Below are 16383 nucleotides of genomic sequence, written 5' to 3'. Positions count from 1 at the left end.
TTTTTTCTGTAATTATCTCTGCTAACATCTGTTACTGTATTCACTTCCAGGATTTTCTTAAGTTTCTCTATTGTTTACCCCATTCATCCAGGCAGTGTGTGTAACCATTCATGAAAAAGGTAAATTTGTACAGCTTGTTAACTTGAAAGTTTGCATTATTCATTGCCCAGGTTTCACTCCTTCAAGAGACAAGAAAGCAAATATTTTATTCTAAAATGACTTAAAATGTAGGCATGAAAAAAGGTCAGAAACAAGAGATGTAAAAAGTTTAGAAACAAGAGAGCATTTGGGATGAAAGGAGATTCAGAATTCTATACCCATTAGCACATTTTACACTGTACCCACAAAATATTTGTAGCTGATGAAATGTACTCATGGGTGTAGAACTCTGAATCTCCTCCCACCTCAAATGCTTTCTTGTTTTTTGTGCTTTTTACATCTCTTGTATCTGCTGTTTTTCATCCCTACATCCCAACAATCAGTTTAGAATATTTTTTTTCTAGCTTATCATCTTTTTGTGGAGGCTAGCTACTAAATACATGCTGTATTACAGCACATCCCAATTTTCCAATCTCTCAGTAGTCGGTAAATTGAAATAGCATTGTGAAATAAGTTAGGACCATATTATGTATTTGATACATTCTCCCACTGTAATGATGAAGGTGGCACACAAAAAGCCCACCATGTGTCCCAGCACACAGACAAGCCGACCATCACTTATCGGAGCCAAGATGACCGTTGGTATTTTTAAATGCACAGAAACCTGTTCTGACACTTCTGTGCAAGCCCTCAAGCTCCCACCACTCCTTTGAACAGCTGAGCTACTCTGTCTCCCACTTGGTTTCTGTCTCTCACGTGTCCGTGGTGGTGTTTGCATCTCATGTTAATTGCGTTGCATTGTACCCACATTCCCCTGTGTAATATCACTGACCCCCTGCAGTCATTTGTGTTTAGTGCCAATGATCGAAAGGCTTCAGTGTGTGTGTGCTTTAACCCTTTAACCGTGGGCATTGTTTTGCCCCGACTGGCCTTTCCCGCGGGGGTTCCAGCCAAATGTAAACAAACCTTTAAACCTTAATAACTCTGCACAGAATAAAGCTAGAGCAAAAAATAAGGTACCATTAGAAAGTACTAACCTTCAGCTTTGTGGTGATGTAGGTTTCATGACTTTGTGGACTTTCACAGGACGGGCAGTGCCATTAGAAGTGAGGGGTGTAAAATCACTATTTTATGCCCCACACACCAGTACCAAATGCCAACCACTCTCTGATAATAGTACTAAAAACATATATGAACACTGCACATACGATAAACACCCACTCTGTGTTCACTGAGGTAGGTAAAAGGCACTGTAATTGACCGCACGTCACTGCGGCATCACACGCTCACTGACGTTTGGTTAGCGGCGATGTTTTCATTATTTCTAACTTCTATTACTATTTTACATATAATCTAACTTCTATTACTATTTTACATATAATCTGGGCAATATACATTGTATTTTCACTGCACTTATTACTATATTGCGTCACTGTCGCATCATAGAATTACAGCAGTGCCGCAGATTTTCTTATTACCATATCACTTATATACTGGCCATATTTTCATAATTTTCTAGGTAAAATATCTCTTATTACTATATTATACAATTATTGGTAAAGCACGTCACTGTCGCATAACAGAATCACAGCAGTGCCGCAGATTTTCCTATTACCATATCACTTATATACTGGCCATATTTACATAATTTTCTAGGTAAAATATCTCTTATTACTATATTATACAATTATTGGTAAAGCACGTCACTGTCACATCACAGAATCACAGCAGTGCCGCAGATTTTCTTATTACAATATCACTTATTATACTGGTCAATATTTACATTGTTTTCTAGGCAAAATATCCCTTATTACTACATTATCCCTTATAAAATTATTGGTAAAGCACGTCACTGTCGCATCACTGTATATCACTGTCACTGTCAGTATTTACTCAGAGAGTGGTACTCGGCAAAGCACGGAGTCACACGGAGAGCAACTTGGCATTCCTGGCACTGGTGTGTGCTCATTTTTCTCACCCGAGGCCTCCGTGTGGTGTTATGACACACTCTGCAGCAGCCCTGTGACAACCTGCCGCCTGCTGTAAGAGGCAGTTTCACAAGCTGGTGCCGGCTCACGTAATTGTGGCACTCAAGACGGTCAGGTTGTGTGTCAGAGTGTCGCCTCGGGACCAATGCCGTCACCTGACCAAATCGTGCAAGCAGCTGCTGCACGACAGTCTTGGAGAACTGTCTCAGGGATGGTTGCCTTATGCTCCCAACTTGTGTCTTGTAGAGGAGGAAGGCGTTGAGCATGCACATATCGAGCATGTGGAGGCAAGCCCTCCTGTACCATCGCGTGTTTCTCCTGAGACAGTCTATCTCGCCAATCATCATGTCCGACTTATCAACAAGTCTCATGTTGATATTATAGTTAATGACGGCATCGGGCTTCATGATTGACTCTCCCGTCCTGTAGCTGACCTTCCCAGTTCTCTGCAATTCCCCCTTGTGGATGGTGCTGAGCATATTCACGACCTTCTTGTCGTGCCACCTGATCGCCAGAAGCTTGTCATACTTCTTCAGGTGCACATCTCCCTTGGATGAGGATGATGCTTCAGGGAAACTTGGCCACTCTTTCCTGTGGCTCCGTACAGTGCCAACAGTGCCGATGCCGTGTTCAGCCAGGTATTTTGCGAGTTTCGGTGCTGTGTAGTAATTGTCTGTGTACGCACATGATTCCCACCAAAATACCTCTCCATCAGCAATTTTACTACGGAGCCAGAGAAGCCAAGGGGGTCTTTCCTGTCCACGTCCATTGTGCTTGCAGAATAGATAACGAAATCAAGGATATACCCTGTCTCACAGTCACACAGCACAAAGAACTTTATCCCAAAGCGGTGGCGTTTGCTGGGGACGTGCTGCATGAATTTGAGACGTCCTCTGAACAATACCAGGGATTCATCTATGACGACTTTTTGCATAGGACGGAAAAATCGCATAAATCGATCCCTAATCCTGTTGAGGAAATCCCTCACTTTCCACAAAGGGTCAGTTTGGGACGGGTTTTCATTGTCAGCGAAGTGCAGGTATCCTAGCAGCTGTCGGAACCAATCTCGTGACATGTATTTGCCGAATGTTGGGATTGAAGTGATGTCATCAACCAGCCAGTACTCCTCCAACTCATGTCTCTTGATATGGGGCATCAAGAACATGAGAGCAAAGAACACATACAGCTCTCTGATCCCTACAGGCAACCACGACACTTGCTTTGGTGAGCCAATAGGTCCCAGCCCTTCTGTTGCACACTGAGCTGCATACCTATTGGTCTCATCGCTGACAAATTGCACGATTTCGTCATCCATGAAGGCCAGGAAGTAGTCCACAAAGTCATCTCCTTCGTTGCATGGGAAGGCAGGCTGTATTCCCACGTTTGTGATGTCAAACGGCGGATTGTGTGGCTGAAAATCAGCACCGTCAGACCAAACAAATGCATCCACTTTCCCGGTGCGTGGTTCAGTGGCAGTGGCAGGTCGAATTGCACTCTTTTCCCGGTGAGAAGGAGTTGAGGTGGAGGCAATGGGTGAGGCAGGAGGTGAGACAGGAGGTGAGCGGGAGGGGGGTGAGTGGGGTGGTGGTGAGTGGGGGGATGGCGAGGGTGAGGGAGCTGGGTGGGGGGCAGGCGGGGGGGTTACTGACCTGGTGTGTGGTGAAATCTGACCCTTTCTTCCCCGCTTATCACCTCGCTTATCACCCCACTTTGCCCTCCTGCTGCCACACATCCCCTTTGTTCTAGGCCGGCCTGCCCTGCTTACCCTGCCTGCACGGCCTGCCCTCCCTTGCTATGCAGGCTCTGGGAATTCATATTCCTCAGATGATGTTGACTGAGAAGAGGGCACGGCAGAAGATGAAGATGATGTGAGGGCAATAGGGCTAGGGGAACGGGAAAGTGGTGGGAAATGCTTGATAGGGCCGGGTGTAGGAGACGTAAGTTTCCGCTTTGCTCCCTTCCCACGTGCTACACCCATTTTCCCCATGGGCACCTTCCCTTTTCCAGAGTAAGTTGTGGGCGGTGGGGGGGAGACAACATGTTCACTTTCATCACTGTCACTGCCCAAGTGTTCAGTCATAAACGGTTCACCAGCAATAACTGCATAGTCATCACTATTTGCGGTAAGTGTATCACTCTCACTGCCACAATCCGAAGTTGTACTTACAGTTTTATCCAGCTCTGTCCTAATTTCTGGGGTGCTCAACCCCTTCTGCCTCGCCATCAGCAGTTCCTTCTTCGGTGTAGAGGTCGAAGGCACACTAGCACTAGGAATTTCCGAGGAGGAAGCGAACGATGATGACTCGGGACGGAGCGCCATTATCACGCACAGAGCTGGACAGATACTGACTGATGCGTGTCAGAGCATGGGTGGGGGGGGCCCCCGGGGGGTGGGAGGAGGGAGGTGTGGGAGGGCTGGTGTGAAAGAACTCGACAGCTACTCTTGCGTGAAACAATTTGCGCACAGGAAAAACGCGCGGTGTTCAAAATATTCACGAACATTCCAGAATGACACCCGCAGTTTGGTCCAGTTTTTTCAATGTCATTCTGGAATGACACCCGCGGTTTGGTCCAGTTTTTTCAATGTCATTCTGGAATGACACCCGCGGTTAAAGGGTTAAAGTGGTTTGTATTTTTTTTTTTTTTTTTTTTTTTTTTTTTTTTTTTTTGAAATAATGTAAGGACTGTGATAATGTCTGCCAAGGTGCTACCCGTAGTGGAAAGTGTGATGCTCTGGGCACTGCTTCTGTGAAGGGAGTGTGAAGCACCAGTGGAAGAGCTCTCCCTCTCCTGATGCCAGCGTTTCTAAGGGCACTGATTGAGTGCCCAGGGACACCAACTGTTCCCCAGCCTCAGGGTGGACCCATGATGACAACTCACCCAGGACTGGTAGCATTTAAAGCTAATCATTCTTGTTTATGGGCATTAGTAATTGTCTTGCTTCTACTCTATCTTTTTTATCATTCTTTCTATCATACCCATAGGTGATGCAATGAAGGAAAGAAGTCAAATAAGGCACTAGGGAAGGTCTAGGAACCAATCAAGGGTGTGTTTTTTTTTTTTCTTTTTTTTTGGGGGGTGCCCCTTGGCCTCAAACACATCCCACTGAACCCAAGTTATAACCATCCCAGTATCCGATAAATCATAATCTGATCCACTTTCTGTAACATAACCCCATTGGATAATAGGGTTGGGTGTATATAGTGATCCCTTGGCTATAGTGGTTTTCATTACCACTGCCAGATGAAAATCAGCACTCCTACTGTTATCACACATTTTTCTGCTCAAAAACTTTGTTATCACATACCTGAATTGGATTCTGCCTATGATGATGGTCTAGTGTGTGTGGCTTCTAATGACACTACTCTAGGAGCTAATCCCAGGTGCTGGAGACCCTAGCCTCAGAGCCCCTAATCCCAAACAGTCTCAGGGCTCTCTGTGATACATATTTCTTTCTTACTGTACCCTTTTCATCACTGCCTATTAACCTAACCATGCCCATGTGTGTTTATTATACATACCAAACCAGTATGTATTTAGTGTGCAATTCCATTATCATACACCATATTCGGTACCAATTATGCGCAATAACCAAGGGATCATTGCGTATTGCCATCACATAAGCGTGTCTCTTGCTATGCCCACTAGGTGCCAACTCCCACCTTCCTCTTCCCCTGCAGGGCTGTTCCAGCTTTGACGAATTTTCGCACTTGGACTTGCAGTATTTTAACCAGTGTCCCTGCTATATCTGTGGACCTATATATTCCCCTTGGACGTTTTTTCCTCTTGGACCATTTCCCATTTGGACCTACCAGTATTTTGTCACATAGATCTCTTTTTCCCCCAGTAGACCTATTTTACCCATATGGACCTATTTTCACCACTAACATATTATCATCTGTGGCCTTGTGTACCCCATTGGACCTATTTCCCCATTAGACCTATTTTCCCCCAATGGGCTCATTTTCTCCCACTGGACCTATTTTCTCCCATGGACCTATTTTCACCGTGGACCTGCTTCCATCCATGAAGCTGTTTTGCCCATGGACCCATTTTGTCCTTGATCCTATTTTCCTCTCAGGCCTATTTTTCCCATGGAGCCATTTTCCCCATGAGCCTACTTTTTCTATGAACTATTTCCTGCCACGGTTCTGTGGTCCACCATGGACCCAGTTTTCCCTCTATAGGCTTTATGTGGAATGGGGCAACATGAATCTGTGGAGATTCACATAATCTGAGAAGACATCTAAGTCTGTCTATCTATCTATCTATCTATATACCTAGACTGCTTCCCCCAAGGAAAGGGAGGTAGCCGAGACAGGACGACACACTCCCAATTTACTCATCCATTCAAACACATTCATTCACATCTTAGCCCCAAAGGGGAGAAGGGACAGATCCTCACTGCATCACACCGCACAAGGGTCAACTGCAAGGTGCAATCAGTGATTTCCGCAGCAGGGCCCAACAGCAGAGCTGGTTTACCCCTGCCATATCATAATAGACCCATCCCCTTACCCACACCTGACCTGACTAGCTGATCAGACCAAATGCGGAAGAATATCCCCTCAGGGCTGTGTCATCATTTATTCATTCACAATTTCTCTCCATTTATTTCTGTCACGCACAGCCACTCTTCCTTGCTTAACAGACATCCCTCTCGCATTCAGCGCTCTCATCACACTGTCCATCCATCCTGTTCGTGGTCTCCCTCTCAGCCTTACACCTCTCACATCAGATCTAGTTATCTTTTTCACCAGTCGCTCATTTTCCATTCTCTCCATATGCCCAAACCATCACAACACCCTCTGCTCAACTCTACCAGCCATCTCCCGAACAACTCCAGTTCTCCTTCGCACTTCATCATTTCGCACTCGTTCCATACGCGTCATTCCACACATACTCCTCAGACACCTCATCTCCATTACATTCAAACTTTTCCTCTCTTCTACACCCATATTCCATGTTTCAGCCCCATATAATGCAGTCGGTACCACAACACCCTCATACAACCTTCTCTTTACATCCATTCTATGTGAACGACATCTAAACACTTTTTTCATTCCTCCCAGCACTTACCTACTTCATTCATTCTAAACTTCACTTCTGCATCTATTCTTCCATCCACAGCAACATGTGACCCTAAATATTTAAAACACTCTACCTCCTCAAGCAACTCACCATTCAAAACTATATTCATCCCCCTACCATCTACCAACCTGGTACACTTCATAACTTTACTCTTGTTCTCATTTACTTTCAGTTTCCTCCTTTCACACACCCTTCCAAACTCCTCTACCAACTGTCTCAATCTCTCCTCTGAATCAGCCACCAGTGCAGTATCATCTGCAAACAGCAGCTGCTTCAGATTCCATTCTCCACCATCAACATTCACCAGACTCAGACCTCCACCTAACACTCTTGCATTCACTTCCCTTACAACACCATCCATATAAATATTAAACAACCAAGGCAACATCACACATCCCTGTCGCAGCCCCACTCTCACGGGAAACCAATCACTCACAGCATTTCCCACTCTTACGCATGCTCTACTATTTACATAAAAACTTTTCACCCCTTTTAGTAACCTACCATCAAGTCCATACAATCTTAAAACAATTCACAAAGCCTCCCTGTCAGTTCTGTCATACGCTTTCTCTAAATCCATGAATGCCTAAAACACATCCTTGCCTTTCACTAAATACTTTTCACACACTTGTCTCACAGCGAACACCTGATCCACCCATCCCCTCCCTCTCCTAAAGCCACACTGCTCATCACCAATCACTCCCTCTGTACCCTCTCTAACTCTCATAATTAACACCTTACCATACACCTTACCTACAACACTCAACAAACTTATACCCCTAAAGCTAGTATATTCATACTTATCACCCTTGCCTTTATACAACGGGACCACACAAGCACTTGCCCAGTCAACTGGCACCATACCTTTCACAAAGCACACATTCAACAATCTTACTAACCAGTCAACAATAGTCACTCCACCACCCTTCAGGCATTCCACAGCACACCCATCCATACCTGCAGCTTTCCCTGTTTTCATCTCCTTTACTGCCTTCTCCACTTCCTCCTTTGGCATCAAAGAATCATTCAACTCTCCCAACATATTTATTCCTTGCACCCTTCCCTCTGTCACAATCTCAGCCACCCTTTCCTCCTGTACATTTAACAATCTTTCAAAATACTCTGCCCATCTCTTCGTTACTGCATCCATCTCAATTAACATCCTTCCATCCTCTGCTTTTACTCGCTTTTCCTTCCCAGACTGTCCCTTTTGCACCCTTTTCACCTCCTTCCAGAACATTTTCTTATTCTGTTGAAAATTCTTAGTCTAAGTACTATGGAATATTTTCAGTCAGTTACTTCTGTAGAAGAAGTTGAGAGGCGGAAGAGAGAGTTATATGTGGAAAGGAAGAGAGAGGTGAAAAGATTAGTAAGAGAGAGTAAGAAGAGAGTGGATGAGGAATTTGGAAGGAATTTGAGTGTAAAGTGGAGGGACTGTAAGAAAATGTTCTGGAGAGAAGTGAAAAGAGTAAGACAGGGTGGAAATGAAGTTAGCAGGGGAGTGAAAGATAAAAATGGTAGATTACTAGTGGAGAAGGGAGAAAAAGTGAGCAGATGGAGAGAACACTTTAAGGAATTGTTGAACGTAGAGGATGGAAGTAATGCGAGTATAAGTGGCTGGGGAATGGCTGGGAGAAGGAGGGAGGTGAGAAGACAGGAAGAAATCAGTAGGATAGAAGTTGTGGAAGCAATGAAGAAAGTTAAATCGAGGAAAGCCCCAGGAATTGATGGAGTGTGTGGTGAAATGCTGAAGCATGGGGGAGAGATAGTAGTAGAATGGATGTGGAAGATGTGCAGATTGGAAGTGAGGTATAATTATTCCCTTGTACAAAGGAAAAGGGGAAAAAGAAGTGTGTAGTAATCATAGGGGCATTTGTCTTCTTAGTATAATAGGAAAAGTGTATGGTAGGATACTTATAGACAGAGTTAGAGAAAGAACAGAGAAATTAGTTGGAGAAGAACAGGGAGGCTTTAGGAAGGGAAGAGGTTGTGTAGATCAGATATTCATTCTTAGATCTTTAGCGGAAAAGTTTCTAGAGAAGGGAAAGAAGTTGTATGTGGCTTTCATGGATTTGGAGAAAGCATATGACAGGGTGGATAGACAAGGATTGTGGAAAGTGTTAAGAATATATGGAGTAGATGGGAAGTTGTTGAATGCTGTGAAGAGTATGTACGATGGTGCGAAGGCTGCAGTGCATGTGGATGGTGAACTAAGTGAATTTTTCTCTTTGAAAGTTGGTTTGAAACAGGGATGTGTCATGTCTCCATGGTTGTTCAATCTGTACATGGATGGGGTAATAAAAGAGGTACAAGGTAGGGTAGTGGATGTTGGAGTGGCCCTGGTGAGAGAGGATAGTGTTTGGAAACTCCCTGTACTGTTGTTTGCAGATGATACTGTGTTGTTGAGTGAAGACGAAGGGGAGCTGCAAGGCTTGGTGGATGAGTTTGAGAGAGTGTGTAAGAAACGGAACCTAAAGGTGAATGTAGGGAAGAGTAAAGTGATGGTCTTTGAGAGAGGTGAAGCTAGTGAATGTACAGCGAGGTTGGATGGTGAGGAATTGGAAAATGTGAGTACGTTTAAGTATTTGGGTAGTGTGATGAGTAAGGATGGAGGTTTGGAGGGTGAAGTGCTTGAAAGGGTACAGCAGGGAAGAAAGGTTGCTGGTTCCTTGAAAGCAGTGATAAGAAACAGGGAAGTGAGCATGGAAGTGAAAAAGTTACTACATGACAGTATTGTGATACCAACTCTAACGTACGGAAGTGAAGCTTGGACATTGTTGGAAGGACACAAGTCAAGAGTGAGAGCAGTGGAAATGAGTTATTTAAGAGGAGCCTGTGGAGTCACGTGGAGAGACAGGCTGACGAATGAGGATATAAAGGAGCATTGTGGTGTGGATGTGGACGTGATAGGAAGCGTTATGAGGAACACACTGAGGTGGTTTGGCCATGTGGAGAGGATGGAGGGTGAAAGACTGACGAAGAGAGTGTATGTGAGTGAGGTGGAGGGGGGAAGAGGGAGGGGGAGGCCGAGGATGAGATGGAGGGATGGGGTGGAGAGGTATATGAGAGAGGGGTGTGTGAGTTGGGAGCAGGGCAGTGAAATGGCGGGGGACAGGGCGACTTGGAGGCGATTTGTTTGTGGCCACCCCAAACGGGATTGAGGCGTCTGGCAATAGATAGATAGATAGAATACTTCTGTACTTCAACTCGAATGCTGCTCAAAACATGTGGGAAATATTCCCAGTTATTATTAAGCATTTTGTTGTGCGTCAAGGGTGTTTAAGGCTTTTTGTTTTACAGTTATGGCTGATTAAGAAGGGAAGAAAGAAGGAAAACAAAATCATTATTTTTGCAACTTCTGCTGATTAGCAGGGTTTTTCCGAGCAGTTTTGCACTTAAGTAATAAAAGTCTTTTAATCTGCTTACATAAAATTGGGTTTTACATGTATTGTCATGCCTGGGCCTGCTTTATGTAAATATATTGGAACCTGGCCATTTCCAACAGAGTAAACACTATTGTGCTTTCTGATATTCCAGAAGAGCCACCAAAATGTCATTAAGAAAATTCTTGCTAATACCAGCACACCAGTCCTAAATTATATAGCCCTAACTAGTAGAGAGTATTCAGTATGGGTGGTGGGTATTAGATCTTAAGCTGTGACTTGAATATGTGTGGCACCATCTGTTATGCCTAGGAGGATTACTGTGTCTTGAAAACAAATTTTGTAGTGCTGTATTTGCCAAGAGTTGTACATTACACATTAAGCAAAAATGAATACAGTACATTTAAGCAAAGCTGTCAACAAGACTTGTTAATCAGAGCAGTTTGTGATGCAGTTACGAATTCAGCTAAGTAATGGTCCTTGAATTGTTGCATTTCTGACAGAGTCATCTGAGAAGACGGAGAGTGAGGCGGAGGAGAAGGCCAGGATATTCTACCGCTCTTGCATGGATGTCAACAAAACTGTCGAGAAAGCTGGTTCTAAACCTATAGTACATTTTATTGAGGTAAGCAGGAGATTATTTAGAGAGATCAGCTGATGTAGTAGTAAGCTTGAAATCAGAACACTGTTAAGTTATTTATATGTCTTAGATAAAATTAACAAGCATTACTTCCTGGTTTACTTTAAAGTATATTAAGCAATATCAACTCAGCTAAGCAGCAAAGGTGCATTGAGGAGACAGCCTAGGATGACTAGCCTCACTTTGCCTTGAGTGACACGTGAGCTGTAACTGTATCACCCCATGAAAATCAAAACCTTATGGGCCCCATCTGGTCAGAGTGCCTTAATTCACTTGACTACCGGGCATCTCTTGATTATATGGTTGCCTCCCAGTGTCCAGCAGTAAATAGTTTCTTGGGTTACGGGAAATTATTTGGCTTGTGTACAGTCACCTGAGGGCAGCACTACATCGAGTGAGTGGATGATGGGCATCACCACGTACAGCATATGTATATGTGTACCTATATATATATATATATATATATATATATACAGTGAACTCTCACATTTGGTGAGTAATAGGTGCAAAAATAAACCTTGCCAAACTGGAATTCGCCAAATCTGAACTGAATAACTAATGGGGAAAAAATAAATTGGCTCTGAGTATGCATGAGTGGACTGATTTTCCACCTATATTACAACATTACTGGGTGTAAATCATGTGATAGACACATGTAACATTTATTTTTGCCAAGAAACAATACAAAACAGAAAAACTCACATAAGAAAAGAAAGTAATGGGCTTGATGTACACGTGGTGTATGGTGCGTGGATGCCTTAGTTAGTGGTCTGCCAAGGTCACCCATTCCACATTTCTGTGTTTCATCAGCCATTGTGTGTTCTCAAGTCCTCAGCACAGGTAGGAATCATAATAAAACACAGACAAAATGCTGCACACGTGATGGTGGTTGGCTGAGAAGTGTATTGCACGTGATGGTGGCTGGCAGAGTAGTGTAAACAAAGATGTCTTGGAACCAGGGTTGCCAGAGTCTTGTGAACAGAAGTAGCAGAAACAGGCCTCAAAAGTTACGAATTTCGATATAAAGTATGAGAAAGTCAGGAGTGGCAGAGAAGTACTTGAGGGTGGTGAAGGACATGTACGACAATAGTGTAACAGCTGTGAGATGTGCAGTAGGAATGACTGAGGGTTGCTAGGTGGAGATGGGATTGCATCAAGGATCGACTTTGAGCCCCTCCTTGTTTGCAATGGTGATGGACAGATTGACAGATGAGATTAGACAGGAGCCTCCGTGGACAATGATGTTTGTGGACGACATTGTGATTTGTAGTGAGAGCCGGGAGGAAGCTGAGGCAGAGCTTGAGAGATGGAGATATGCATTGGAGAGGAGGGGAATGAAAGTAAGCAGAAGCAAGACTGAGTACATCTATCTATCTATCTATCTACTGCCAGACGCCTTAATCCCGTAAGGGGTGGCCATTTGACTTTGAGTTAGTTGTTTTATGAGGAGGGGCACTAACCCTCCACCAACCCACTTGTTGACACGTAGGGAGCACGTATGGTTTGGTTATATGGTTACCACCCTGCGTTGTAAATGGTTTCTTGGCTTACAGGAAACCAATAGGCTTGTCACTCAATGTAAAGCCACCTGTAAAAGAAAGAAAAGCAATAAGAAGTGACAGGAAAGATGGGAGAAATAGGAAGAGAGGAGGACAGGCACAGAAAAAGAATGATACTGAGTACATGTGTGTGTAAATGAGAGAGATGACAGGGGAACCGTGAGGCTGCAAGGTGTAGAGATGGCAAAGGTAGATGAATTCAAATACATGGGGTCAGCTGTACAAAGTAACGGGGAGTGTGGTAGAGAGGTAAATAAGAGAGTGCAGGCGGGATGGAGTGGGTTGAGAAAGGTGACAGGAGTGATCTGTGACAGAAGGGTCTCTGCAGAAATGAAAGGGAAAGTTTATAAGACTAGTGAGGCCAGCCATGTTGTACGGAATGGAGACGGTACTACTGACAAAAAGACAGGGGGCACAGTTGGAGGTAGCAGAATTGAAGATGTTGCGTTTTTCAGTAGGAGTGACGAGGTTGGACAAAATTAGAAATGAACATATTAGAGGGATAGTGCACGTAAGTCAGGTTGGGGACAAAGCTAGAGAGGTGAGACTGAGATGATTTAGACATGTGCGGAGGAGGGATGAGGAGTATGTAGGAAGGAGGATACTGGAAATGGAGTTACCAGGCAGGAGAAAGAGAGGAAGGCCAAAGAGAAGGTTTACGGATGTAGTGAAGGGGGACATGCGGGTGGAAGGTGTAACAGAAAAAGATGCAGAAGACAGAGTAAGATGGAGACGGGTGATCCGCTGTGGCGACCCCTAAGGGGAGAGCCGAAAGGAAAAGAAGAAGAAGATATATATATATATATATATATATATATATATATATATATATATAATATATATATATATATATATGTATGTATATATATATATATATATATATATATATATATATATATATATATATATATATGTATATACCAAAATTCAAAATTTAGTAGCACAGATCTTCCAAAAGTAGCCCAATTTGCTACTTGTAGCACAATCTGGCTACTTCAATTGGTTTGAGAAGACGAGACTTGAATTTCACAATACAAACTAAATTTTGTTGAAATTAATTCAGATTAATAAAAAAAATGTTGAAATTAACTGGCATAAATATATTTGTATTACACTCAGCCCCCTGCTATCGCGCCTAATTGGTTACAGCAAATGCGCGTGATAGCTGAATTCGCGATAGCTGAACTGAACAATCAATGGGAAAATTTGTAATTGCTTTTTCGGTGGCCCATTTTTCTAACTTTCAACCACTTTATGCCTACAATTTCCTGCCAATCTCTCCTCCAAAATGAAATAAAGCAGTATTATATTAATAAAAACATTATAATGAATAATTAACAACATAATAGGCCATCAAACTTTTATAAGGATTAAGGCTTGGTTGGTTTGAAGGGTTCCAAGGCTTGGGAGTGGCTTAGTTGCCACCAGATCTCTTTAGCTGTCTCCATGATTTCTTAGTATGGTACATCGTATCAGGAACAGCCGAGGAAGATTTAAGTGTAACAAAACTTGGACGCTATCACACACGTTTCTCATACTGTTGCTAGAGCCCCGTCTCAGTTGTAAATACTGTACGTGATAACTTTATCGACATCACAGTTTTCTCGGCTTAGGAAATATTAACTCTCTATAAGGGTTTCAAAATAATTGATATTTATTCTAAAATACAGTATTAACAAGTATTCAGTGTTAGGCTAAATTTCAATGCTGTAGTATGATATATTCTGTCAAGTCGCCTGGGTTTTGGTCACACTGTTTTGCCCGTCGTATCCTTGGCAGGAATCCATTCAAATGCATTCCAAATGACCGTGGTATTGTCTGCAATTTTACCATGTTACCATTCTGATTAACCATCGTATCCTCGGCAAACCTTGTATGAAGTGCCGTGTGAATAAGTTTAGCTTAGCCTGTCTTCAAACTCGATGCGTGATAGCGGTCTTGGGGTGCATGATAGCATGTATGGTTGTGCATTTGATGTGTGCGTGATAGCAGATAACCGCAATAGCTGAACGCGCGATAGCAGGGGGTTGAGTGTATATTTTTATTGTAAACAACTCTCCAAAAGTGAATTCGCCAAATAAAAACTCACCAAATGTGAGAGTTCACTGTATGTATATATATATATATATATGCAGTAATCCCTCCATTATCCGATGTAATAGAGCCAAAGGCATGTCCGGAAAATGGTCCCGTCCGGATAGTGGGCCCCAGCCTCCTGTACTTGTACTTATGGACCCTAACTTAGAAAAACACCTATACAACTCCCTTTAGACATGCATAGCACCTACTTAAGACCCAAATCACACCAATAAGGGACATAAAAGACTGAAATAAATGCAAAAGAACCAGAGAATGAGGTTTTAGAGGTGAGTTTATACAATATTAAACATTCTGGGTACTTACAAGTCCCTGGCCCCTGGACTGGTAGTTATGGACCCTAACCTAGCCTAACTCAGAAAAACACCTCCCTACTGCACATGCATAGCACCTAAGACCCTATTCACACCAATAAGGGACATAAAAGAGTGAAATGAGGTTTTAGAGGTAAGTATGGAAAATACAGTACAATATGAAACATTCTGGGTACTTACAACAAGTCCCTGGCCATCTCGATGAATAACCCGCCTCCTATCAGACTCTGACAGTAAAAAGGAGTACCTGAAGCACCTGCAGTACACTGTACATGAAGTCTTGCACTGAACTTAGTCATTTGCACTCAGAATTCCATTCTCTTAACACTGTGCACTCTAGTCTTGTGCTCCATTGTACCTTAACCCCTTAACCACAGGGCATCACTTTCGTGACACTCGGTAGCAAGGGATCATACGAGCGGGGCATCACATTTGTGATTCTGTGTTATTTTGAATTCGCCCGGGCTTTCAAGTGGTGGCTTGTATCATCTATCAGTACTACCAGTGTCCAGCTATACTCAGTTCTGCTAATGTCACCTGTACTCCCATCCACTGTTGACAATTTAGCCATTTTTCTCCTGTCCTTGACTCCCCCCCCCTCCTTACCTCCCCTCCATTACCCTCTCCTCCCACCTGACCAGCTGGCTGCACTACACAAATGCTGGATGGATTTTTCCACTCATTTTATCCATTGAAATGTGCCCTTTGCCCTATTCTTATACAAAATAATATATAAAAGAAAGAGAAGAGGTAATTGATACTGCCATACATCTGGAATGGGCTAATTATCACCTGGCAACACCTCATGTGCACTCGTTCGCTAATTTTCCCTGTTTATTTCCCCTTGAAATATCCCGTATGACCTGTTCTCATAATAAAAATATATATAAGAAAGGAAGGGAGAAGCCTAAGTGATATTTATAATCACCTGGAACTACCTAATTTATTATGTATTGTCTAGGTTTCCTGCCAATCATTTCATAGGGTATATATTAGCAGCTGTCACCACGCTGACATTGGCAGCCCTTCACTGCCCCTAGGCAACAGCATTCAGTTTACTGTCGTCTTTCAAGGTGAAACCACGTCGGATTCGTGCCTGTCCAATTCCGCCACTTTTTAGCCCCATGCAAAGGGCCCTGTGACCTCTACCCCTACTAAACCTCATGTGGAAAGGGGTAAAGGGCTAAGTGACTGCTGTGGAACGTGAAGTGG

At 43.3% G+C, this 16383-nt stretch overlaps 1 protein-coding gene across 1 annotated transcript in view; it reads left to right on the top strand.

Moving 5' to 3' along the window:
* Window positions 1-16383, top strand: part of Nep3 (M13 family metallopeptidase neprilysin 3) — a 659418-nt gene that overhangs the window by 163819 nt on the left and 479216 nt on the right. Inside the window, exon 6 of the mRNA XM_080279018.1 lies at window positions 11065-11186. Within this exon, the coding sequence (XP_080135144.1) occupies window positions 11065-11186 (122 nt within the window). The remainder of the gene's footprint in view (window positions 1-11064; window positions 11187-16383) is intronic.

This window comes from Coenobita brevimanus, chromosome 76 (genome assembly GCF_032717465.1).
Source record: "Coenobita brevimanus isolate Jiangsu-jjx chromosome 76, ASM3271746v2, whole genome shotgun sequence".
NCBI lineage: Eukaryota > Metazoa > Arthropoda > Malacostraca > Decapoda > Coenobitidae > Coenobita > Coenobita brevimanus.
Note: the sequence above shows the minus strand (reverse complement) of the source record. Positions and strands in the feature narration are given on the sequence as shown.